The sequence below is a fragment of the Marmota flaviventris genome, chromosome 18 (genome assembly GCF_047511675.1).
Source record: "Marmota flaviventris isolate mMarFla1 chromosome 18, mMarFla1.hap1, whole genome shotgun sequence".
Classification (NCBI taxonomy): Eukaryota; Metazoa; Chordata; class Mammalia; order Rodentia; family Sciuridae; genus Marmota; species Marmota flaviventris.
Window position 1 is genome coordinate 45,628,803 of NC_092515.1, and position 27,401 is coordinate 45,656,203.

A 27,401-nucleotide genomic window follows, 5' to 3' on the forward strand; every position below is an offset into this window, starting at 1 on the left:
ATGCCCTTTAGGGCTCAAGACTGCCGTGTTTCCCATCCTGGACACCAGGGGGCAGACGAGGATAGCGGTAAGCCTGGGCTGACTGGATCTCTGCAGAGGTGAAAAGACCTTTTAGTTCCTTTTAGTGTATAGGGACTGATGCATAATCCTTCCACTCTGCGCTGCAAACATTCATTGTGCTCCTGCTGCAAACATGCCTCTGTATGATTTTCAGTTCTGAGCATGCACAGGATGCTTCCCAGAGTGGGTCCTCAGAGTGTTTTTCAGACTTTAAGTAGTTTCAGTAGCTCTTTTTAAGAGCTTTTTTTTTGGGGGGTGGGAGGTACTGGGGATTGAACTCAGGAGCACTTGACCACTGAGCCACATCCCTAGTCCTATTTTGTATTTTATTAGAGACAGGTCTCACTAAGATGTTTTCCTTGCTAAATCACTGAGGCTGGTTTTGAACTCAAGATCCTTCTGCCTTGACCTCCGGAGCCACTGGGATTATAGGCATGCACCACCATGTCCAGCTTTAAGAGCTTTATTGTGGATCATTTACATGATTTCAATTCACCCATTTGAGCTGCAAATTTGGTAAATTTGAGTAAATGTAGGAGACGTGTGACCAACATCACGTCAGGTTTAGAATAGTTTCAAAACATTCTCATGTGCCCATTTACACTCCGTCATCACCCTGACCTCTGCTCCCTGACAAGTGCCTAATTTCTTTCCATTGCCAAAGATTGCCATTTCTAGAATATCATAGCACAGGAGTCGTTTGTGATTACTGTGTCACTTGCATAATGATTTTGAGATTCAAGTGGCATTTCTTCCCTTTTATTGCATGTACACATCTGCCACACTTTATTCAGTTACCAGTTGATGCACATCTGAGTGACTTCCAGTTGTCCTCCTCCTCCTCCTTTTTTTTTTCTTCCTTGTTAGAGGAGACTTAACCCATGGGCACTCTAAAACTGAGGAACTTCTCCATCTCTTTTTATTTTATTTTGAGTTGGGTCTCACTAACTTGCCCAGGTTGGCCTCCAACTTCCAAACCTCATCCTTTGACCTCCTGAGCAGCTGAATTGCAATAAGTGTACCATCAAGCCTGGCTTAGGCTACTTTACATAAACCTTGTGTGGACATTTTCTGAAATCACTTTGTGGACATGTGCTCTTATGTGCTCTTCTCTTTTTTTTTTTTTTTTTTTTTTCAGTAAAGCCCTGAGATTAGGATCCTCTGGGCCAAAACACTGAGATTGTGTGCAACTTGTTTTTGTTTTTTTAGGGGGGCAGGGGGTAACTGAGGATTTATCCTGGGTGCTTCATTACTGACTACAGATCCAATCCATTTTGAATGTATTTATTTTTTATTTTGAGACTGAGTCTCCCTAAGATGCCGAAGGACTTACTAAGTTTCTAAGTAAGGCTCACCTTAGAAACCAAGTTGCTGGGATTATAGGCATGTGCCACGGCTCCCAACTCTGGGTTGAACATTTAAGGAAAATATCTAGCTATCTTCCAAAATGACTATATCATATTTCATCCCATCAAACAAATATGATGGTGACAGATGCTCCATATTCTCACCAAAACTTGCTTTTATGGGATCTTAAACCTTAAGCCTGTAGCAGCGATCTATCATTACAGATATTTTCCTGGATTTTTACCTTCTACTTAGATCTTGTTTTCTGTATCTCTCTCTCTCTCTCTCTCTCTCTCTCTCTCTCTCTCTCTTTCTCTCTCTCTCTCTCTCGATATATATATATATATATATATATATATATATATATATATATATATAAGTTTTCCACCCCACTCCATCCTCCACAAGCCCTAATACTCTAAGACTCTTCATTCCAGGGTTTTACTGTTAGCTTGGGGACCTTCACCAAGAGGTAGACAGCAAAGTCCAGGTTAGGAAGGAGCACTGTGTTGTCCAGTTGACATAAAGGAGCTTATAACATGACTATGAACCAGGAGGAACTAGAATATCTCAACCTCCACAGCCACAGCTATAAATTAGGTCAAGAGAATACAGACAGAGACAGCATCTGCCTGGACAGGAGCTGGGACAGTGGCTTGTACCACAGTGTATTGGATGGAAAATTTGAATCAAGGCAAGGAGAAGCCCAGGACACAGCCATCTGGGCATATTATCACTCCTAGAAAGACACCAGTAAAGACACTTGCTATCCTGGTATGTAGGAATGAACCCAAGCTAGAATGAAGAAGCCAAGGCCTGTTAGGAGAAGGTACTGAAGGTCATCTGAGGTGGAGCCCACACCCCTTCCTCCAGGAAGTCAGGCAGAGCAGGCACTCCTGTCTCCTGCTGTACTCCCTATGTCCTTGCAGGATTCTAGAAGATTTGACAACTCCTGGTTATGGGCCTGTCTCCCCAGCGGCCCCAGATGCCCAAGAGAGCCCTACAGGTCCACAGTGCTAGAACCAGAAAGTCCGCAGAATGTTTGTCAGGTGCATAAATAACAGTAAACTCAACCTCAGAGGGAGCTGTCCTCAGGGGAAGCCACAGGGTAGGAGGAGGGACAGTGGAGGGGGGTGGGTTCTTAAGAAGTGTCACAGTTGCAGTCACCAGTGTATTTTCAACAGAGCAACCAGGACAAACAGGGTCAGGTTTACACAGACCCTCAGACCAGGACTACAAGGACCTTGGAGGGAACTCAGGAAACTATGAATGCTGAGAGGAAGAAGGACTTCCCAGTACCACGGGCACAGTCACACTGCCCAGTTTGCTCAGGCAGTCCCCGTCATCCCCCAAGGTCATCATTCTCACCTGTGGGGATCTTCATTTTGTGTCCCCTCAGAGAAGCCCTCCTGGCTCCTCCAATTACAGCCCATTGCTCCCTCTTCTCCACCCCAACACCCTCATGGGCCAGTGTTATGGTTTAGAGAGAGGGTGTCCCCCAAAGCTCATGTGTGAGACAATACCAGAAAGTTTAGAGGTGACATGATTGGGTTATGAGAGCCTTAACCCAATCATTGATTAATCTCCTGATGAGGGTTCACTGGATGGTAACTGTAGCCATGGAGGGTGGAGCTGGAGGAGGTGGGTAACTGGGGCAGGCCTGGGGGGTATGTATTTTGTCTTTTTTGAATGAAGCTTGCTCTCTCTCTGCTTCCTGGTATGATGTCTTGAGCAACTCTCCTCCACTACACCCTTCCTCCATGAAATTCAGCTTCTCCTTAAGACCTAAGCAATGGATCCAGCTCTCTATGGACTGAGAACTTTGAAACCATGAGCCTCAAATGAATTTTTCCTTCTCTATGTTATTCTTGTCAGGTCTTTTGGGCACAGAAGAAAAATAAAGTAGACTAAAAGAGCCAGTGGCTGCTAGGACAATAAATTAGTAACTCCAGGGGTGAGGAGTGGGTTCCTGGGATCTCAGAGCAGTTATAGTGGCCATGCAGCACCTTGAGAGCTGACAAAGGAGTGCAGCCATGTCCTTCCTGGTAACCAATTCCTCTGTGACCTCTGCAGGTTCAGAGTGGCTCTCCCACAGTGCCCAGCTTGCAGGATACCACTCATTGCTCTGCCTCCTCCCTGCAGGGTCCAAACTCCACCTGGGCCCAGGACCTTCTCTGTGCTGACCTCTGAAGCACAGCAACCACAGCAGCACAGAAACATCCCTGGGAAATGACCGTGTGGCTGCACAGAGTTCAAGGGAAGCTGGGCATCGTGGCCTGTGGGCTCCTGCTGCTCCTCCTCCAAGGCCAGGGTAAGGCTCACATCGGGATTGGGGTGTCAGACTCTGTGTTCCCATCAGCCAAATGGTGTAGAAGAAGAGACTGAGGCTGCAGGAAGGTAGGCTGGTGGAAATGATAGAGGACAGGACAGAAAGGAATGTGCAGCCACCCTGAGCTCCACCTAATGCCCAGAGTGACTCCCCTGAAGTGATGACAGGGTCAGAATTCTGTCACCAACACCAAGGATAAGGCAGGGTATGAGGGGAGACTAGGAACCCCAAGAGCAGGGCCAACTTCCCTGTCTCTGGACGGGCATTCAGGACACTGAGTGCTGGCTGTGCTGGATCTCCAGCTGCCAATGGGAAAAAACAACATCAACTTAGTAACACTTACCTGCTGCCATTTGGCTATAGGTCATGCCTTTGGCCAGAGGGGTGACCTGCCCATCTCAAAGGGGTTCAAGGCCAGGTTACTTATCTTAGGGGAAATACAGAAGGTCCCAGGCACTGTGTCCTAAAGGGGATCTGGGATGTCACTGGATTCCTCTCACCTTACACACCTGACCTAGAAAAAGGGAATGGTTTGGCCACTAGGGCAAAGGTGATGGGGCTCTGAGCCTACAGGTAGCATCCAGGCCCTCATCAGATGTTAGGTAAGGTTGGCAGGATGCCTGGGCTGTCCTTGGCTTGATCTTCTCCATAAAAGCCTTCTAATGTGCAGCCACCCTTATCTCCTGCTATTCCTCCCCACTTTGCCAGGAGGAGTCCACACTCTCCTCTCCCCCATGACACACCCACAGAGGGTCTTTCCCACTTCCCTGCTGTTGACCAGGCTCCTCTCAAAAGTCACTAGGACTTTCTAGACAAGGAGAGCTGCCCAATTTCACTGATGGCTGCCATTATAAATAGTGTCTTGGCTTCACCCATTCAGAAATATTCATTAACAAATCACAGGAGAGCACAGATTTGGGTTCCACCCTCTTCTGTCCCCACCAATCATGATTCCTTCACAGGGCCATCAAGGCCTCTGGGTCTTACATACAATGCCCAGGACTTTATGTGAGTGTGTGTGTGTGTGTGTGTGTGTGTGTGTGTGAGAGAGAGAGAGAGAGAGAGAGAGATTTTTTTTCTCATACCTGGTTTCCATCTACATGACCACAACTCACCCTCTGGGGCACCATGCTTTCCCACTGCCTAACACAGGAGTCACCTCACACTCTTACATGGTGCAGCTTCCTCCACTATCGAGCGGAAAGGATGATGTGCTGTTGACTTAACAAGTCTCTGATCAGGGATATTTTAGCAGACTCTGTCCATTGCTGTCTCAACACAAACCTGAGGAATCTGGGATGCTGTCTGTGTACATTACATGAAAAGAAATTTCACCCAGTAAGGAATTCTGTGTAGGCAGCATGTTATTGGGAAGAGGTACGTACCATCCATGCCCCTTTTGGGTACTGAGTGAAACCCAGGGTTGCTTTACCACTGAGCCATGTCCCCCAGCCCTTTTCATTATATTTTGATACAGCATCTCACTAAGTTGCTTAGGGCTTTGTTAATTTTCTGTGGTTGGCCTCAGCCTCCTGAGTTGCTGGGATTATAGACATGCAGTGCGTATGGAGTGTGCCTTTTGACTTGGAACATATCTTAAGTTCGATTTGGGGTGCTAAAATAGTATAACTGACCTGACACTGGATGATGTATAAAGGAAATAGATTTATTTAGCTCACAGCTTTAAAGCCTGAAAATCTCTGCTCAGGTGACCTTCTCTAGTAGATCTTCGTGAGGGACTTTCAGCTATGTCATAGTGTGTCAATGGCATGACATAGTAGGACTTTGTAGGAGAGAGATCACATGGCGAGAGAGGAAGTATTAAGACAGGGAAGAGGCCGACTTGCTCTGTTATAAAAACTTATACTCACCTCAAGGGAATTAATCCACTCCTGTGAGATCTAATAATCCACTCTGAAAGACTAACATTAATCCCTTCACAGGGCAGTCCTGAGCCAAACACTAGGTCCTACTTCTGAAAGGTATCTCCTCACTGGGGAGAGTCATCCACGATAGGAACCTTTGGGGGTCAAACCATATCCAAACCATACCATTCTGCCCCCACCCCCCAAGGTTCACATTCTTCTTTTAATATAAAAATGCAGTCATTCCATGCCTATAGTCCTCAAAGGCTGAAGCCTTGCCAGCATGACTCCAAAGTGCAAAGTCCCAACTCCCATCTGGGACTCAAGGCAAATGTCTTCCAACAGGTTACATGGTTTCAGGAAACAGCCTTGAAACAGGCACAGGGCAGATAGTCCTGTTCCAAAAAGGAAGAATAGCAAGTAGAAAGGGCTCCCAGACCCCCAGCAAGTCTGAAAACAACCAAAGAAGACACTAGATCCCCAAACTCCAAGCCCAGCCTCCTAGACACAGGGCAGTGTATTGGTCCCCAGGGCCTTGGCAGCCTCACCCCTGGGGTAATGCTGGTTGCAGTCCACATGGCTGCTCTCCTGGGCTGCTTGCCATGGCCTGTGACTTTCCTAGGCTGGCATTGACACTGCCAGTGACTCTACACATCTGGGGTCTCAAAAGCAATGGTCCCACTCTCATGGCCTCACTAGGCATTCTGGTGAAGAATCTTTGCAGTGACTCCACTCCAACAGAAGGGCCTCCAGAACTTTCCTTTGAAACCCCAGGGGAAGCTGTTGTGACAGCAGAGCCCTTGGATTCTCTGCACCTGCAAAATAGCTCCACTTGGGCATCACCAAAGTCTGTTGCTTGCTCCCTTTGGAGCAGCATCAGGAGTCATGCCTTGGCTTTCGTGAACCATGGTTGGACAGACCCAGAGCATTTTGCTAGAACACAAGGAGCAGAATCCTGAGACCATGCTAGGGCTTCTTCCATGGTCTTCGGGGCTCTTGATGCAAGGACACCCTGGAAGATTATGTGTAGGCCTCAGGCCTTCTCTCCCATGGTTTTGAAGCAGAGAGTCTGGCTTCTTCCCACCCATAGTTATCTCTTTTGCATCCTCTGTATTCTCACCCAATCTCCCATTTTGCTCTTTAGGTGGGCAGATATGAAATTTCCAATAATTTAAGGTATGCTTTCATTTGCCAACTATCATTGCAAATCTCACTTAAAATGACCAAAAATAACCACACAGCTTCTTCTATATTTTGCTCATAATTGTTGTTCTCTGAATCTTCTAGGTCATCAATGTTATATTTGCCCTTCTGTAACAACTTTATGCATGAATACAATGTAGCCAAGTGTTTACAATGATCAAAGGGATCCTTTCTTCTAATTTCCACAGATGGCTCCCACTTCCTTCTGAAACCTCCTTAGGATGGCCTTTACTAAGCACATTGCTATCAGCATTCTGAATATGACCACTTAACCAATCTCTATGAGGTTCTAGCTCCTTCCTAGTCTCTTCGTTATCTGAACTTTCACCAGGATTACAGATAATTCTCCATTTACAGCAGTATAAGACTTCTCTTTCTCCTCCTCCTCCTCTTCCTCCTTTTTCCTCTTCTCCTTCTTCTTTTTTGTCAAGGGTATAACCCCAGGGGCACTTAACCACTGAGCCATATCCCTAGCCCTTTTTATTTTTTATTTTGATATAGCATCTCACTAAGTTGTTTAGGGCTTCACTAAGTTGCTGGTTCTGAAGCTGGCTTTGAACTTGCAATTCTCCTGCCACAGCCTCCTGAACTGCTGATATTACAACTGTGCACTATTGCACCCAGCAACACAAAACTTTTCTTGACTGCTCCTCCAAACTCCTCCAACCTCTGGCTGTTAACTAGTTCCAAAGCCACTTCCATAGTTTCAGGTATTGTTTTAGTAACAACCCCACTCTTGGTAGTAATTTTCTGTCTCAGACTGCTTTGTGTTGCTATAACAAAATAGCCAACACAAGGTAATTATAAATAAAATATAGTTATTTTGCACACAGTTTTAGATACTAAAAATCAAGATCAGGTGGCCCTCTCTGGTCTGCCTCTGTTTTTGTTTTTGGTCTGTTGTTGTGGTTGACACTACTGGGGATGGACCCAAGGATGATCTGCCACTGAGCAACATCCATAGCCCTTTTGCTTTTCACTTTGACACAGGCTCATGCCAAGTTACTGAGCCTGGTCTCAAACACGCAAAACTCCTGCCTCAACCTCCCAAGCCTCTGGTATTACTGGAGTGCATCACTTTGCCTGGCTCTGGTCTACCTCTGGAGAGGGCCTTGTAGCTATGTCATAAAATGGCACAGACATGATGTAGCAGGAGTGTTTATGAGATAGATCATATGGCAGAAGCAAAGCAAGGGACGAGAGTGGCCAGGCTGCTCTGTTAGAACAACCCATTCTCACTTTCCAGAGAATTAATGCTCTCCTGTGAGATCTAACCCTAATCATGATCTAATCACCTTCCATTACACCCCACCCCTTTATACTCCCACCTCCTCAATGCTGCCACACTGGGAACTAAACTTCCAGCACATGAATCACTGGTGAACAAACCACATCCAAACCATGGCAGAAAGATGATACTAGATTGTCCTCTCTGGAGCCTTTACCTGGCTGCCACGCCTAGCCTCAACCACAGCAGTTGACACATATTGATACATTAGGATCCACCCTGGGCAGGGCAGCAGGAGATCCCTGAGGTTGTCCTTGTCTTTTGTTTTTTATAATGGAACCTGGCTAAGATCTGCCAATTTCTGCAGAGGCAGAACGTGAGACTGTGATGGGAAGTTGCAAGAAGTGGGAGCCGCTGCAGGTGGCAACAATATCAGGGAGACAGTGCCTCACTGAACACCTCCCTGCACCCTAAGGCACAGAGCAAGATGTGGTTGCCCAAGAGCTGCACAGCACAGAGGATGAGCCTCATATGAGCCAGAGAGGAAAGGTAATGAACCCAATGTGCCCATCAGCCACTTTCAACAAGTATCAGGACTGTCACAACCTAGATTATCTGAAATGCACCTTGTACTTTGCACCATTGTTTGAAAGCAACCCCAGCTTTCACATCATGGGTAAATTTTTCATGAGTTCCTACTGAAAAAAAAATAAGAGGAAGATTGATATAGATATTGATATGGATATACACATAAGTAGACCGATAAAGGTATTTCTGCAATACTCTGTGTTTTCACTATAATGAAATATCTACTTAAATGTTCTAATTTGTTATACAATGATACTGATACAGTCTTTACTAAAAATCCAGATTCAAATAGGTTCATAATTTGCAATTACTAGATCATAATACCAACTTTGAAAAATAATTATATTCCACCCATTTCTTTTTTAGTTTACACACAAAATTCACCTCTTTTCCTCCATGTAAACCTAACCCGACCATACATACCCTCTAGTCTGCTCTCTGTGTCTATGTATGGACTAATTCTGGCCTGTGTCATCAGAATAGAATCAGGAGGCAGTTGAGGAGAGTCACAGTGGGATGGGCAGAAAGTTTCAAGTGAATGTTGACAGATCAGGGTCCCTCCATAGGGCTGAGCTGAGGAGGGCCCACCAGGCCACAGTGCTGCAGGCCAACAGCTGATGGGCAGACCTGAGCCTAAAGCGCATCTCTTTGCCTACAGGCCAGGACTCAGTCAGCCCCATCCAGACCACACACATCGGGCAGTCAGCCCCATCCAGACCACCCACACCAGGCAGGGCAGGTGCAGGGCAGCCTCGTCCATGTGAAGGGTTTCGATGCGGGGGTCCACAACTTCCTGGGAATTCCCTTTGCCAAGCCACCTCTAGGACCACTGCGCTTTGCAGCCCCTGAGCCCCCTGAATCTTGGAGTGGTGTGAGGGATGGGACCTCCCACCCGGCCATGTAAGCTCTCCAGGGGTCTGGGAAACCTCAGAGGAACAGGTGCAGGTGCTTATAGCTGGAGACTCTGTGGGAGGGATGTGATTCCCTGAGAGTCTCCTCTACCCATTCATGTACCACCTATGACAGGGATTATTTGGTCAACACATGCAGCCAGTGTTTCCCAGACAGGCCCCTAGAGTCATGATTGCCCAGCCTCAGGGGGAGTGGGACGCAAGTGCTCAACAACCTTGAGACCTCCTGGAGGTCTGGGCTCCATTCCAGCTTCCCCGGAGCCTGTGGCCTAGAACTTGGTGGGAAGAGTCTCTGGAGAAGGATCAAGTGTGAGCAGGGTTGAGGGGGAGTGGGGACTGAGGGTGACTGACAGCACCCAGACTCACTCTGGACCCACAGTCTGGTTTTGCCCACGGCACAGCTCCTGGAATAAGTGCTATTATCACCAGGTGTCTGCAGGATGTGGCTAGGAATACACTGGTTGTGAACCTCTTGAATCTGACCCTCCCCCTCATCCCATGTCAGAGGACTGCCTGTACCTCAGCATCTACTCACCTGCCCATGCCCATGAGGGCTCTAACCTGCCTGTGAGTGTCAAACCTTGGTCAGCTGCTGAGTGGGAGGACACCTGTTTTGCAAGAAGATTTTTTAAAGATGAGAGTAGCCTGAGCCCCACTGCAGTGTGGACCCTGATAAAAAGACTCTTACTAATAGGTTCAAGAAAACCTTCTTACTTGGGGTGAGTAACTGAGTCCTGGGCATGGGATTATAGAGACCTGGATGTCCTCAGAGGTCTTAGGCTGTGGCCCTAGGGTAGATCCAATACACAGACAACCCATTCATACCAGGGAGAGACAATCAGGAGCTCAAGGACTGAACTTTGACGTCACCCAAATTCCTAAACATTGATTATCTATTGAGCTAATAAAAATGGGGAACACTGGTTAATGTTTATGTGAGACTTTCAGGGAGACACCCCTTTTATTTCCATCTCAAAGGACTTCTGGTAATAATACAGACAGACTTTGATACATGGGAAGACTCAAAGGCATAAGTGGTCTTGGATTTCTGAATGAACCAGAGTCACTTGCCCATAAGAAATATCATGTCACCTGCTGGGGTGCTGCCCATGTGGGTAACTACTCAAAGACTATCAAAAAGTAGTGGATAGTCTAGAGAGAAGCCCAGGGGGGATTTGAGCTGGGTGGGGGCTACGTGACGTCTGTCTTTATTTCCAAGATAATAGTATGGATCCATGGTGGTGTCTTGGTGGTGGGCATGGCTTCCATATGATGATGATTCTATTCTGACAGCCATTGAAAATGTGGTGGTGGTCACTATCCAGTAGTGCCTGGGTGTTTTGGGCTTCTTCAGGTGAGCCTGGGACAGGGATAGTCAATGGGGACAGAAGAGACAGATGATGGTCCAGTGATCCCTGTCCCTGCCACTTTTCAGCACTGAAGACCAGCATGCCACTGGGACTACCTGGACCAAGTGGCTGCCCTACTCTGGCCCACTTTGGAGGCAACCTGATCGGGTCACCATTTTTGGAGAGTCTGCAGGTGGCACTAGTGTGTCCTCAATGGGTGTCTCCAATGTCCCAAGGACTCTTCCATAGTGCCATCATGGAGAGTGGGGTGGCACTCTTACCCAAAATCACTTACATCTCATCTGAGGTGGTTTCCATGGTGAGTGTCCTCAACCACCAAAGCCAAGATCCACAGCCTCGCCCCTCACCATCATAGCCACTTCTACTCTGTCTGTTCAGTGGGGACAACAACAGTTGGGGTATCTTCAAAATTAATGTTGCTCCAAAGATTGCTCAGGGGTTCAAGGGTCACCTTCCACACAAATATACCTGACAGTGGTTGATTTTGCTCTATGGTTGCAAAGCTGCACCCTGGGAGCTTCATCCTAAGAAGAACTATCTAAACAGGTTTGATGGCTCCTCTGGCTGACACCTGAGCTTCAGGGAGGATAGAACAATTTCATACCTGCAGCAATCCACACACAACACCCTTTGAGAATTAGGTGTCACCTGCACTCATCTGGGACTTTAGACAACACTCGCCTCCAGCCTGGAGGGATGATCCAGACCCTGCCTGGTCCCTTTACAGATGGTGGCCAACCTATCTGCCTGTAGGAAGGTGGAGTCAGGGGCCTTGGTGAGCTGCCTGTGGGGAGCTGCCTAGTGGGGCAAGAGCAAAGAGGAAATGCTGGCTATTACCAAGATCAGGCTGAATGGTCATGGGTATTGAGGAATGGAATGGAGACTAAGTGGAGCAGAATGCTCAAGTGCCCTTTAAACTCTTGGGACAGTTACCTCATTTCCATACTAATGTCTGCCTTTGAATTGGTGGAACAGGCCTTGAGGAACTACTCATGGTACATTTTAGGGTGGACATTTAGGAGTGAGCCAGCAAAGGTGGAAAGCACTCAGAGGATATCAGGAATCTTCCAAACCTTGACCTTGCTTCCTGTCATCGAGTGTCGCCTCAGGCCCTCAAGACCATCTCTCATGTGGTAGATGGGACCTTCCTGCCCAGGCTTGAGGAACTTCTGGCTTTGGCTGGTTTTCAACATGTCCCCAGCATCATTGGTGTCAACAATGAAGAATTGAGTTGGCTTCTTGCCACAGTGAGGTCCATCCTCCTACCCCTTGTGTCTGGGAAGCCCTGGGGAGATTTTTACACATTTGTTGCTCCAGGTTCCTCCATCTCTAAATCAAGACTTTCTGCCACCCAGGGCTCAGACACTGCTGACACCCAGAAGGAAATGGACAGAGCGATTGTGCAGTCTATTCTTCAAAGCATGTCGGCACAGTTGGTGAGGTTCCTGGGGTCCTGAAAAAAATCAAGAGGACACCAGGCTCAGTGGTATATACCTATAATCCCAGTGACTCAGCAGACTGAGGCAAGAGGATCACAAATTCAACACTGTCCTCTGCAATTTAGCAAGGCCCTGTCTCAAAAGGGCTGGGGATATAGCTCAGTAATAGAGTGCCCCTGGGTTCAATTCCCAGTATTGACAAAAGAAAAAAGAAATAGAGGGCATACCAGATATCCTGCTCATGCAACAAACCCCGGCAAAAAAAGACTGACCTGTGTGTTTAATAATATATGAGGTCCCCCCACAACTGGGTCCTTTCATCCATTCCTTGTTCATCCACCTACTCACAGACCTTTGCCTTCCTTCCCCAGAGCTTGCTTAAAGGACTTTCAATGATCCCCTGTGCTAGATGTTGCCTGCTAACTTTGGTGACCTGTTAATGGAGGAATACATGGGAGACAACGAGGACACCCACACCTTCAGACTCTAGCTCCACAAAATGATGGTGGACTTAATGTTTGTGATTCCTACACTCCAAGCAGCACATTATCAGCGTGGCCATATCTTTGCTGAATTCTGGATGCAAAGGAATGCAGCTCACAAGTGTGGGTCCCAGGTGAGGTCTCTGGTGTCCTGGTTTCCACATATGTCTTTATCAAACTCTGGAAGCAATATACTTGGTAGCCCTCATATAGAAAATCCTCATGGTTACTGTAAGAGACAGACATCACCTCTACTTGACAAATGAAGAAGCCGATTTAATGGCACTTAGTGATTTCCCCATGAGAACACAGCAAGGAAGTCCAAGTTTATGATTTACCAAGAACCTTTTCTACTGCCCCTGGGCCAGCTTGGGGCTCCCCTTTGCACTGTCCAGATTGTATCCAACTTTGGACCTAGATATCTTGAAACATGGGTAAAGCAGAGGAGCTCCAGGTGAGGGGGCTATCCCATCACAGCCTGTCTACTCACCCAGGTTCCCATGCCCCTGTCTACATCTACGAGTTCTAGCATTGGCCCAACATCTTCAAGGACATCAAACTGCCCCATATGAAGGCTGACTGTGATGATGAGATCATCTTTGTCTTTTGATCCCTAAAGGACAGTGAAGGTAAGTCTTCCTCATTCACCAGGAGCTTAGATAGAACCCCAAAGGAGAGGGCCTAACCCACTGGCTATTGTTCCACCAGGACCAGCAGTACCTCTATCTGGACATCCAGCCTCCTGTGGGCCAGGCCCTGAAGGCACAAAGGCTGCAGTTCTGGACCAAAATCTGCCTAAGAAGATCCAGGAGCTACAGGGGCTGAGGATAAGCACACAGAACTCTCGCTCCCTTGTCAGGAAGAGATAGATGGGCTACGTGCAAGTGGGGTCTGCCTGTGTTGTCCTCTCTTGCCCTCCAGAATCCAGGGTTGACCCTCTCATTCACAGAGCCATTCATACACTTTTATCTATCCATTCAGCTAACACTGATAAAGAACTCACCTCATGATGTTCAGTGGGTTCTCTCTTGTTAGATACACTCAGTAAATCCCCCCAGGAAGCTATGGATGCCCACCTTCCTCCAATGGGCCTGAATATACTCCCCACTGGGCCTAAGTATATTCCTCCATTTTCCCCTCCCCTCTCAGTACTTTCTGTCTCCTCTCCTCCAAGCACCTAGACACTCTTCAAAGGAGGGCTATGCTTTCAAAATGTTGCCCACACCTGAGTGTCAAAATCCCACATCTACTTCTCAGCAAGTCTCATGTATTCTCATCTCTGACATTGACCACTAGACAGACTAGACCAGAAAATCTGTTTACATAAACCCCTAATCTTGGTACATTCAGACTGCTGTAACAAATATCATCACAAAGTGGGTAGCTTATAAACAACAGAAAATTATTCAGAGTTTGTGAGGTTTTTTCCAAGGTCAAATGCCAGCCTGGCATGGTAGCACACACCTGTAAACTCAGCAACTCAGGAGACTGAGGAAGGAGGATCACAAGTAGGATACCAACATCACCAACTTAGCAAGATCCTGTCTCAAAATTAAAAATGAATAGGACCAGGGATGTAGTTCAGTAATAAAGTTTCCCTGGGTTCAATCCTCAGTATGGAAAGAAAAAGAAAGAAAGTAGGATGCCAGCAGATTGGGAGTCTGTGGAGAGCTTGCTTTTGGCTTTTTCACTCATGGACGGCACCTTCTCACTGAGTCATTACATGGTATAAGGGACAAAAAATGCCTCCCATGACCCTTTTGAAGCAAGAATTAAGGACAGGCAGTCAATGTAGATAGGTAATAGGGTTGATGGAGAATATGGAGGCCAGTTGGAGTCCAGGAAGTTGGAGACCACCCCTGGGAGACTGGAATGGTAATGCCTCCTGAGCACTTTGTCTACCAGGATTCCCTGCCTTTACTGCCCCTCCTAGAAGGTGGTTCATGAAGCACCCCTGAACAGACAGGGAGCTGCTAATTAAGGTCCCCTGGGATGCAGCTCCCTTCCTGCCCCATCACTCCACCTTGGCCCTTCCAGCCCATCTCACCTTTTGGCCATTCCACCAGCATCTCCTGGACCTCATCAGGAATGAAGATATAAGGGGGAAGAGAGCAGGAAAACAAAGAAAGTCTAAAATGTCTAAAAGGTGCAGGATGCTCTCACTTCTTGGGATACCAGGATACCACCAGCTATGGCCCCCTTCTTTCTCCCAGGAGAAATCTATATTACTACTTTTTGAATAAAACCTCCTTTATAAGCTTGCCTTGGCACTTCTCTAATGTTCAGACTTAAACATTGGAGGAAGAAGAACCACCACAATAACCGGTGGTTTCCTATTCATTCCCTAAGGACCCTAATTCTTCTGGTACCTGGGATTGAACTCAGGGGCACTCGACCACTGAGCTACATCCCCAGTCCTATTTTGTATTTTTTAGAGATAGAGTCTCTCTGAGTTGCTTAGCACCTCAACATTGCTGGCTTTGAATTCCCCCTCCTCTATCCTCCTGTCTGAGCCTCCAGAGCCACTGGGATTACAGGCATGCACCACCATGCCCAGCTAGGACCCTAAATCTTAATACCATCATATTGGAGATTAGGTTTCAATGTATGAATTGGGTGGACACAAGTTCTCAGACTGTAGTACCTATATCCCAAGATCTCGGCCACCAAGAATGCAAACTACTAGAAAATTTCTCTGCCAATTTAAAACAACCCACTCACCCATCTATTTCCATCCCCACACTTGTGGGAAGCATGACTGGGTTTTTCCATTGACCCTAAAGCCTGGACCAACTGAGTATGTCCAGGAGAGCCTGAGGTATGTCCTCGAGGTCCTGTCTCCTGAAGTTGGCTCTTATTCTCTGTGAATCTGCAGACACTGTGAGCCCCACACTGACAAGATTATACCACATCTGAGAAGATGTTTCTCTGTATGGTGTGTCCTGGAAGAGGCCTTGGAGACTCAGAAGGTCCAGAGAAGAGATTCTTGTCCCTGGTTCCCTGAGAACCTCTCTATCTAGTAAGGTGTCCCACTGCCTTGCAGAATTCCCCCTGCAGCCTCCTGACCATCCCCCACTCACTATGGCATCCACATCATTGATTTTCCTTCTCCCCTCATTGCTCTCCCTAAGCTTCTCTGGCCCCTCCTATAAAACCTCTCTCATCTTTTCTCATTGTACAAAGGTAGCAAATAATGCTCAATGTGTCTCTGGGTTCCCTCAAATCTTTTTCTCTCAGACATTCAGAGGCTGGATTTCTCATCACAAAGACCTTGGGAGTCCCTCACTCCCCAACCTCTGACTGACATGCCCTCCTGGGGCACCAGTTTTCCCAGGGGAGATGACCCCCTTGTTTCCATTGACTACATTTAAGCCCAAATAAAGACCTTTATGAATTTTGGGCAAAAGATGACAATTCTATTTTGCCATTTGAGCCACCAGGGGACAGACAAGGTTAACATTAAGCCTGCAAGGACCCAGCACACGAAAGACTTTCCTTTTGGTGAAGACTGATGGGTGCATCCTTATAGCATTTACTGAGTTCCAGCAAGCATGCCTCTATGTTTCAGTTCTGCAGAAGCACACTGTATTATCCAAAGGGGCTCCATTATATTTTGTATATTTTTAATAGCTTTTTAAATTGCTTTAGTGTGGAGTGTGTGTGTGTGTGTGTGTGTGCGTGTGTGCGTGTGTGTGTGTGTGTGTGTGTGTACAGTGCTAGGGACCACACGTACCTCCTTGGCCTGCTAGGCAAGCACTATAGCACTGAGCTACATACAATTCACAGCCCAGTGTGGAATAACTTATATGCAATTAAATTAATCTCTTGAGTATACAATTTACTCACTCTGAGGTAATATGTAAGATAAGCAAACACCACCACCACAAGTTTTACCAGTTTCTTTCACTTCCTAAACTTCCTCATGCCCCCTTGTAGTCCTTTCTTGCCCTGAATCCTGCTCTAAGGCAGTCACCTAATTGCTTGTTCCTCTAGTTGGCCTTGCCCCAAATATGATGCAAACGGACACTTTTAGGAATGGCTCTGTCACTTCTCATACTATTTTTGAGATGCAAGCAGATCTCAGATTCCTTTTCCTGGGGAGTGGCATTCCTTGTAGAATACTTTATCCATTGACCAGTTGATATACACCTGAGTGTCTTCCATTTTTGACCAATTCTAATGAAGCTCTTAGAGACATTTTCAGAAATTATTTATATGGACCCATGCTGTCATTTCTCTTGAGGAAAAACCTGAGAGGAGAATTGCTGAGTCATATGGCAAGTGTATGTGGAACATTTAAGGGAAATAAAAAAACTATTCTCCAAAATGACTCTGTCACTTTGCATCCCTACCAGCCATTTATGAGGGTATCAGTTGCTCCATATCCTCTTCAACTCTTGGTCTGATGGTCTTAGATTAAATTATATTTAAAGGACTTGTTGGGAAATCTCATTGCATATATTTGTTTTGACTTTTAAACTCTGCTTCCGTCTTCCATTCTCTCTCTCTCTCTCTCTCTCTCTCTCTCTCTCTCTCTCTCTCTCTCTCACACACACACACACACACACACACACACACACATCTCTATATATGTATAAGTTATGATACATACAAACACATACACAGATACACTCATGAAACTCTTCTTCATTTCACATTATTACTATTATCTTGGTCATTGTCAAAGCCAAGGCCTGTGTAAGATGGTGCCATAAATGGCAGAGCCCATGGGGACCTTCACCCTAGCAGACTCCAGATTAGGAAGAAGCACTTGTTGTCCAGTCGTCACAAAGGAGCTTATAATAGGACTGAGCGCTGGGAGGAGGCCCAAGCCCAAATATGAATTAGATCAGGAGACTCAGGGCAGAGTAAGCATCTGACCAGGAGGGGCTGGGGTGATGGCTTGAAGCAGAGTGCACTGCAAGAAGAATTGAACCCACAGCAGCCTTGTTGATTGGGTGGGGGTCAAAGAGAAGCAGTGCTCTCAGAATGCTGGCTACTCACATCTGGATAAAGCTGATTGCTCCCCAAAGGGACTGAGAAGGACATAACACTGGGCTGTGAGAGCTTATGGGGGGTGGGAGTAGGAAAGTTTGCAGGGGAACCTGTAGGCTGCCTGAAGTTGAGCCCCACACCCCTTCATCAGGGAAGTCAGGTTGAGCAGGTCCTCCTAACCCACACTGGCTTCCATTCACCAATGCAGGGCTCAGGAACTTGAGTCCCACACTCCTTCATCAGGAAATTCAGGTTTAGCAGATACTCTTAATCCAGACTGGCTTCCATTCCTGGCCCATGCAGGGCTCAGGATCTTTCAGAATCTCCCAGAAGCACCTAAGCTCTGGGAGTTCCCTGGAACAGCAAGCAGAGTCACATGTCCCTGCCACAGTGCAAGCAGTTCCCCTCACTCCAGCAAGGTCATCTGTATTTCTCCATCTCTGGAAATCTTCATTCTGCACCCCCCAGAGAAGCCCCCCAGGTTCCTCCAGTTACATGCAGCTCTCTGCTCCCTGCTCTCCTCCCCAACACCCTCATGGGCCTGTAACAGCAAGGACAGGGAATTAGTGACTCCAGGAGTGAGGAGAGGGGTCCTGGGATCTCAGAGGGGCTGCAGAGGCTGTGCAACACCTTGGGAGGTACCCAAGGGAAGAAGAAGGGTAGGGCCCTGCCCGCTGCACACTGGCTCCATGACCTCTGAGAGTTCAGAGTGACTCTCCTGCAGCACGCATCTTGCAGGGCACCACCCATTTCTCCGCCTCCTCACTGTCAGGTTCAAATTCCACCTGGTAGAATGCTGCTCTGCATTTCCAGGTGAAGCCCAGGGAATACAGAAGCAGTCCTGGGAGCCGACCATGTGCCTGCATCGACTTCCTGCCTGGCTCATCATTGTGGCCTATGGGCTCCTGATGCTCCTCATCCAGGGCCAGGGTGAGGCTGCAATGGGGAGGGTGGTAGAGACCAGGTTGGATCTGCCAAAGTGCACAGAGACAGAGCCTGAGCCTGGAGGGAAGGCACCAGGGCGGGGGAGTTGGTAGAGGAGATAGATGAAGGGGATGAGGGGCAGGAGGGTGAGCCAGAGAGGGTCAGAGCTGCCTAAGGACACCCTCATGGAGGAGTGAGCTAGTGTGAGGGAATTCTGAGGAGCACAGTATGGGCAAGTGAGAAGCCTCCTGGCAAAGGAACAGGGATAGGGGACTGTTTCCTCCTATGTGAGTCTGTGGGCTATAGCTACTTCTCACACTTGGATAATAACAAGAACAATAAGAAGAGCTTGCTGGTTACATTTGACTCTGAGTGTGTTGACCCCTTGGCCAGAGAAGTGCTGGCACCTTCCATCGGGTCCACAGACAAGGTTACTGGCCTTGGGGGGTTACAGTAGCCCGTGGTACCACTTCTCAACGCTGATCTGAATGACTGCTGGGTTCCTGTCAATGGCGAACCTGAGCTGACATGCCTTGGATTGTGTTCTAGAGCAAAGGTGAAGTGCTCTATACTTTCTAGAAGTCTCTAGGCCCTTAACAGAAGGTGTTGGTGGGAGAGTACCATGCCCACGGAGTGTCAGCAGCCCTGGATCCCTCCCACCCCAAAGGCTCCAAGTGTGGGTGTTGGACATAGACACAGCTTTCCCAATCTAATCTGCACAGAGAAATCCATGCTAACCTGTCCCCCTTAGACCAACACTGACAGGCTTCCTCCCTTACCTGGGGTCTTAGGGAACCAGAACTTTCTCAGCAGGAAGATTTTTCTTGATTCACTGAAAGATTCTATTTTCAACAGTCTTTTTTCTTGAACTCACATCCAAAGGATAAAAAAAAAAACTGAGTCATGAAAGGGTATATATTTGTGTCCCACAGTCTTCTACCCACCCAGTCCTGGCTCCTCCACAGGCCCATCTAGGTCTTAAATAGGGTCCAGGTCTTACACACTACTCATCTTTGTCTCTCACCTAAATGGTCACAAACCCATCTTTGCTGGTGTGACCTTTTCCACATCTGGACACGAGGACACTTCACACCCCTACATATATACATGGGTGAGATTCCTCCTGCTATTTCATGCAGGGCTTCTCCTCAAGGAAGCAGCTACGTAATGTCACCAGACTGCGAGCAGGAATATTTAGCAGGCTTTGTCCTTTGTAGTGACAAATATCAGGCATTAGTGTCCAGTGGCCATGTGAGTTACTTGGACCAAGATCCCATCTGGCAAGGCACTGTGTGTAGACAGCATGTTGGTAGGGACAGGAGTGTGTCTTTGGACTTGGAGGGATGCTGGCCAATTTCCTTCTCTGGTCCTGTGAGTGGCTGCTACCCTGGCCTGACCTGTACCAGGTCACAGCAAACAGGCAGATCCTAGAGGACCTGGTGAGAGAGAGGAGGAGGTTTGGAGTTTTTAATTTTTCTTATGGAAACCAGCTCAAATCTACCACATTCTAGAGTGAGATCTTGAGCCTGGGGGAGAGAAGGACCCAGTGACATGGGAGCTGTGGTGATGACAACAATAGCAGGAGAACTGTCGACCTGACTGCCCAACTCTCTGCACCCTGAAGCACAGAGAGGACTGGGACAGCACCCAAGATTAAAACCATTCTGGGGTAGAGAGAAGAGTTAAACCCAAAGTGCACAACATCAACATTTAACAAATATCATGACTTGGACAAGCCAGGTATACCTAGCTTGACTTTGCATTGCTTTCTTGCCCTGATCCCCAACCCCAGGCAGGACAGGAGTTTTATGTTTGAACTCATAACTCTCCTCCCAAGTCCATCTCTCATTATATGAATGATGCTTCTTTATGTCATTTCTTGTCTTCTCAAGCATGAGATCCTTGAGGATGAGAAACTTTAGTTCCATTCCCACAGTCCTCCTAGTGCGTGACATGACCTGGCACAGTGAGTGCAATGGACACTCTTGATCCATCAGCCCAAGAGACATTCTGCTGGCAGTTGATAGGGCTGAAGGATGGTGGCAAGTCACAGGAGCCTGGTGAGCCTGGAGGGATAGGCTGTGACCCGGTCGATTGATAGTGGTGTTGGGGATAGGGACTAGGGTTGGGCAGAAGTTTCAGAAGCGAATGTTGACAGATCAGGGTTCCTCCACAAGGTGGAGCTGAGGAGGGCCAACCAGGCTACAGTGCTGTAGGTCAGCAGCTTATTGGGCAGACCTGAGCCTGAAGTGCATCTCTCTGCCCACAGGCCAGGAGTCAGTCAGCCCCATCCGGAGGACTCACACCGGGCAGGTGCGGGGCAGCCTTGTCCATGTGAAGGGCACGGATGCTGGGATCCACACCTTTTTGGGAATTCCCTTTGCCAAGCCACCTCTAGGACCACTGCGCTTTGCAGCCCCTGAGCCCCCTGAACCTTGGAGTGGTGTGAGGGATGGGACCTCCCACCCGGCCATGTAAGTTCTCCTGGGGTCTGGGAAACCTCAGGGCTGGGGTGGGGGTGGGTACTCCGAGCCCTGGGCCAAGCTGCAGTGGCTCCTTCATCTAAACTGCACTACAAGGCCTGGGGCTGTAGACCAGTACTAATGTGTTTTTAGCAATCATCTAATGGACCGTCTTTGAAACCCAGGCCCTAAATGAACAAATATATAAAAATATATCCCTCGGCATTGGGGCAATTCTCACATTTGTTTTTCCAATGCAAGAGTAACTGCCAGGCCCCTGACTCAGGGCTTAGAAATCCAAAGTCATTAGCTCCAGTTGTTGAACACAAGAGAAGAAACACATGTCCCTAGATTTGGCTTACTCCAGGTGTTCTCTCCCACCAGGGGAGATGAGTCTGGGAGAAGGTCGGCTTGGCTCTCTAAACCTATAAAAGACCTTGACTCCAGCAGTTGATGCTGAAGATTCCTGAGGAGGGAACAGTGATGGCTCCTTGGGGACCCAACCCACAGGGCCAAGGGAAGGTGCATGTGCTTACAGCTCGAGACTCTCTGCAGGGGAAGGTTTTCTGAGAGTCTCAAGTTGGGTTATGGGATGCCCCAATACCCTTCTATGAGAACTAACCTCCATCTACTCAGGCACCAGCTGTGTGGAGACACTTATGCTTTTCCAGGCCTGAATGCGGACAGGGATAAGTGGTGACAACACAGACAGCCAGTGTTTCCCAGACAGGGCCCTAGAGTCAGGATTGCCCGGCCTCATGAGGAGTAGGACGCAAATGCTCAACAACCTTGAGGCCTCCCTGGAGGTCTGGGCTCCATCCCAGCTTACCCTGAGACTGTGGCTCGGAACAGTCAGGGGGAATGACTTGAAAGAAGGATCATGTGAGGCAAGGCATCAGTTAAGGCAGGGAGTGAGATTGTCTAGATAGAGTCAGGACCTGAGGTCTGAACTGACCACTGCTCAGCCCCTGGAGTAATTGTATTCCATTGTCACCAGGTGTCTACAAAATGCAGATGCAATGAATACAGAGGCTCTGAACCTAGGGAATAAAAACTTGTCTCTCATCCCCATGTCAGAGGACTGCCTGTACCTCAGCATCTACGCGCCTGCACATGCCCGTGAGGGCTCTAACCTCACGGTGAGTGTTAAGCCATGGTCAGTAGAAGGGTGGGAGAACATTTGTTTTGAAAGATAATTAGAAGGAAGCTTGTGACATGATTCAATGATAGCTTGCACAGTGTTGTGAGGCCCTGGGATTGACTCCAAGTGCTACATAATATCAACAACAATACTGGAAGACATAGGTTAGCTGGCTACCACTGTGGTGTAAACCAACATGAAAAGTTTCTCACTATCAGCCTCAAGAAGGCCTCTTATGCCAGCAGGTAGCTGACCTAGGCATGGAGTAAAAGAGCCCTGGATGCTCTCAGAGGCCAAATGTTGGGATTCACTGATCCATTCACAGCTTGTACCCAGGAGATCCATTCAGGTGCTCAAAGCTGCACTTTGAGATCATTGAATTCAATGACCATGGATTATTTTTTGGACCAGAGATTAGATGACAATTTAAATTAATGTTCGGGTAGGATAATCACAGAAACATCACTTTTCTCTTTAGAGTAGTTCTGAGAATAATAGATCCAGGTTTTGATTCATGGGTAGACCCAAAGTATGGGAGACTTTATCTTCCAAATTAAACTTGTGTCCCTTACCAGTGTCCCAGTTCATGAGGTCCTACTAGAGTACTGTGTGGGTAGTTACACAGGCCAAAGTGGTTTCAGAGTAGGGGTCAGCCAGGAGGTGTTTGGGGAAGGTAGCTACCACATGGTATATCTCCTGATTTCCCAGGTGATGGTCTGGATCCATGGTGGTGCCTTGGTGGTGGGCTCAGCTTCCATGTATGATGGTTCTATTCTGACAGCCATTGAAAATGTCCTGGTGGTCACTGTCCAGTACCGCCTGGGAGTTCTGGGCTTTTTCAGGTGAGCCTGAGACAGGGATGGTCAATGGGGGCTGAGTAGACAGAGGACCATCCATGATCATCATCCTTGCATTTCTCAGCACTGGAGACAAGCATGCCACTGGAAACTGGGGCTACCTGGACCAAGTGGCCGCCCTACGCTGGGTCCAGCAGAATATCGCACACTTTGGAGGCAACCCTGATCAGGTCACCATTTTTGGCGAGTCTGCAGGTGGCACTAGTGTGTCCTCACATGTGGTGTCTCCAATGTCCCAAGGACTCTTCCATGGTGCCATCATGGAGAGTGGGGTGGCCCTACTGCCTGGCCTTATCACCAGCTCATCTAAAGATGTCTCCAAAGTGAGTATTCTTTACTACCCACAGCCAAATCTGGTGCCTCGCCCTTCAAGTTTAGAGCCTCTGCCACTCTGTCTGTTTTATGGGAACAAAAACCATGCAGGTGTCTCTGGAACTGGCCAAACCCCAGGGATTCTGAGGAACTCAAAGGTCAGAATCCACACACCTCTGACTCAAGTGGTTGATTTTGCTCTATGTTCTGCAAAGCTGCAACCTGGGGGCCTCATCTTCAGAAGACCCATGTAAGCAGGTGTGATGGCTCCTTTGGCTGACACATGAGCTTCAGGAAATGTGGAAGAATTTCACACCTGCAGCAATAGACAGAGGGTACACTTTGAGAATTATGGGTAAACCAAACACCACTGAGACCTTAGGCAACACCTCCCTCCCTGCCTTGAGAAATGATCCACTCTTTTTTCATGCCTTTACAGATGGTAGCCAACCTGTCTGCCTGTGGGCAAGTAGAGTCAGAGGCCCTGGTGAGCTGCCTGCGGGGCAAGAGTGAACAGGAAATGCTGGCTATTACCAAGGTAGGGATGAATGGACTTTAGTGAGGAGACAGGGGTTATGGTGGAAGGAAAATACAGTGATTTCTACTGTGGAACAAGGATCTCATTTCCAAGGCTTGGTCTTCTTGTATCCTCATAGCCCTGGATGGGAAATTGAGATGAAAATATGCTACACCAGGTGTAGAATCCCTGAATGTTGGTGGGAGCATCATTAGTTGAGTTGGGATGGGTTGGAGGTAACTTAGGTGTCATTAGAACAGAGACTTTCCTTCCTGTCATCATGTACCTTGAATGCCCACTTAGACTTTCAGTGTCATTCCTGCTGTGGTGGATGGGGCCTTCCTACCAAGGCACCCCCAGGAACTTCTGGCCTCTGCTGATTTTCACCCTGTTCCAAGCATCATTGGTGTCAACAATGATGAGTATGGTTGGGTCATTACCATGGTGAGTCCCCTCTCAAAACCCCACGATAGTGTCAGGTGGGAGTGGCTTTAGACGTCATAGCTCCTGGTTATCCCACCCCCAACTGTAGACTATCCCTTCACCACACAGGTTGTGAGCCCCCCTGAAATCCACAAAGACATAGACAGAGAGACCATGCGAGCTGTTCTACAGAGAACATCAGCACAAATGGTGAGGCCCCTGGGGTTCTGCCAAGCAAGAGTGCAGCCAGACACTCTTCCTTTTCAATAATCCCTAGGAACAAAGATTGATCTATGTGCATTTGTGAGTGGGGTCGCCCCACAGCTTGACAGCTTTGCCCTATTCCCTGACACATCTCAGACCCCATCCACAAATCAAGTAGCTATCTCCCTGCCCCAGAGACTGCTTAACATGACTCTCCCTCATCACCTGGACTAGATGAAGTTGCCTGCCGAATGTGCTGACCTATTAATGGAGGAGTACATGGGAGACAACGAGGACTCCCACACCCTCCGACTCCAGTTCCAGGAGATGATGGCAGACTTCTTTTTTGTGGTGCCTGCACTCCAAGTAGCACATGATCAGAGTGAGTGTATCTATAGCTGAATTCTGGCTTCCTAAGAGACAGCTCAGAGCTATGGGTCCCAGGTGAGGTCTGGTGTCAAACACATGTCTTTATCCAGACCCTGGTCCCAGGCACCTGAAGGACCTCATCTCCATACATACTTATGGCTAGAGTAAGACATAGACATCACACTCATTTTACAGAGGAGGGGACTAAGGTAGTGGCAATCAAAGACTTGCCCATGACCACACAGACAGAAAATCCAAGATATGAATTAACAAAGAGTCTTCCTACTGCCCCTGATTCATTCTGGGCTTCCAAGCCACTGTGAACATTCAAGCCAGCTTTGGACCTAGCAATCTTGCTACCAAGAGTGACACATCCTGTCCACCCTCCAGGTTCCCATGCTCCTGTCTACTTCTATGAGTTCCAGCATCGTCCCAGCGTCTTCAAGAACATCAAGCCACCACATGTGAAGGCTGACCATGGTGATGAAATCATCTTTGTGTTTGGATCCTACATCAACGGCATCAGAGGTGAATTCTCCTTGTTCCACAGGAGCATTCTCCTGCGTACATGGTGGCAATCACTCTCATGGTACAATGAGAAACTGGGGCTAAGAGAGAGCATGGAATTCAGAGTCTACCATATTACAACAAAACAGGTTATTCCAGGGTTAGACCTTTCCCACTCAAATCTATGCTCCTTCAACCTGTTCCCAACCCAACTATGGTGTCTAGCATAGGAGAAGAAGGGGTGGTTAAAGGCATAATCATTTCTTAAATGACTTCACAGTGTCTAAAAGAAGGAAACTTCTAGGCCAAGGAGGAGCCCAGTGTTGATTCAGTTAAAGGCTGGGAGGAGTAAAGGCAGGTTGGGCAAGCAGAGGGCCTGGCCCTGGGACTGTTGTGATAGGGAAGGGACACAAGCCTGGGGGGCTGGGGTGGTGAGTGTGGCACAGGAGTGGACAGCTGGATGGGATTGGCCAGGACCTGGACCCTTGCCTTCCTTCTCCCACAGTGGAGCTCACTGAGGAGGAGGAGCTGCTGAACAGGAGGATGATGAAATACTGGGCCAACTTTGCTCGAAATGGGTGAGGACACCTGCACATCTCAGCCTCCGAGGGGGCACGGGCCCTCCACTGCTCCCTTTCTCTGAGGTGACCCCATTAGCAAATGTGTGTCCTTAATCAAATCCTAGCCCCAATGTGTGTCCTTAATCACATCCTAGCTCCCTCCTCAACTGGTAGATCCACACTAAAAGAGGGTACTTTTTGGATACAGGTCACTGGTCTCTGTGGGTACAGTGGTCCAGAGGGTGAGCCATAGTGCTGGGCTACCATGAAAGCCAGCCTCTCACAGGGAAGGGCAACACAGGCCAGGTTGCTCTGCCCTGTGTGGAATGAAACAAGTGAGAGGTCATTGCTTTCCTACATCAGGATACCTCTCCCCATTCTCAACACCCCTGTTTGCCTGGCTGGATGCCCTGTTCATAATTAGGGTAGAAGGTCAGATTTTAGTTCAACAGAGCTCAGACTGACCCTTACCCTTCCCTGCTGGGAGGGCATGTGCACAGAAACCCCAACGGAGAGGGCCTACCCCACTGGCCACTGTTCAACCAGGACCAGCAGTACCTGCAGCTGGACATCCAGCCTGCTGTGGGCCAGGCCCTGAAGGCACACAGGCTGCAGTTCTGGACCAAGACCCTGCCTCAGAAGATCCAGGAGATACAGGGGGCTGAGGACAAGCACACAGAGCTCTAGCTTCCTTGTCAGGAAGAGAGGGGTGTGCTAGGTGTGATGGGATCTTCCTGTGGTGCCCACACATACCCACCCAAGAACCAGGGTTGACTCACTCATTCACATAGCTATTCATCCATACACTCCTCCACGGGTCCTCTGTTGTTAGACACACTCAGTAATTCCCAATGCATGCCCACCTTCCTCCTCACCCCCACTATACCTGAGTCCCTCCCTCTCTTCTTCCCCTCTCCTTCCCTACAATCCCTTCTAACTCCTCCTCCCAGTTGCCACACCCTCCCATGCTGACAGAGAAGTTTGAGGAAGCAGAGCTGGTACTTTTCTGAACCCCTTGCCCACCTCTCAGCAAGTATCCATGTTCTCATACCAGTGGGACCTCTGTAGAGAACCTGTACACCAGAAGCCCCAGTGTTTTACTCCATCAGGCTCCTGAACAACAATAGCAACAGCAACAACAACTCCAATAACAATATAGTGAGGCACGGTGGCACATGCCCATAATCCAAGCCACTCAAGAGGCTGAAGGAAAAGAATTACATACTCTGTCCAGTCTGGCCACTAGGGGAGACCTGAGCTCAAAATATATGTCCTGGGAGAATAACTCAGTGGTAGAGTACTTGCCAA

General features: G+C 48.1%; 1 protein-coding gene and 1 pseudogene across 1 annotated transcript in view; both read left to right on the forward strand.

Moving 5' to 3' along the window:
* The window catches only part of LOC114083347 (cocaine esterase-like), a 126,642-nt gene extending 99,862 nt beyond the window's left edge, over positions 1–26,780 (forward strand). Inside the window, exons 2-13 of the mRNA XM_071604683.1 lie at positions 18,631–18,747; positions 21,011–21,215; positions 22,201–22,342; positions 23,053–23,186; positions 23,266–23,524; positions 23,953–24,051; positions 24,334–24,474; positions 24,583–24,663; positions 24,892–25,039; positions 25,417–25,554; positions 26,039–26,111; positions 26,594–26,780. Coding sequence (XP_071460784.1) covers positions 18,631–18,747; positions 21,011–21,215; positions 22,201–22,342; positions 23,053–23,186; positions 23,266–23,524; positions 23,953–24,051; positions 24,334–24,474; positions 24,583–24,663; positions 24,892–25,039; positions 25,417–25,554; positions 26,039–26,111; positions 26,594–26,780 — 1,724 coding nt within the window. The remainder of the gene's footprint in view (positions 1–18,630; positions 18,748–21,010; positions 21,216–22,200; positions 22,343–23,052; positions 23,187–23,265; positions 23,525–23,952; positions 24,052–24,333; positions 24,475–24,582; positions 24,664–24,891; positions 25,040–25,416; positions 25,555–26,038; positions 26,112–26,593) is intronic.
* Positions 3,637–13,756, forward strand: LOC139702755 (cocaine esterase-like; annotated as a pseudogene).
* Positions 26,781–27,401: the final 621 nt, after the last annotated feature.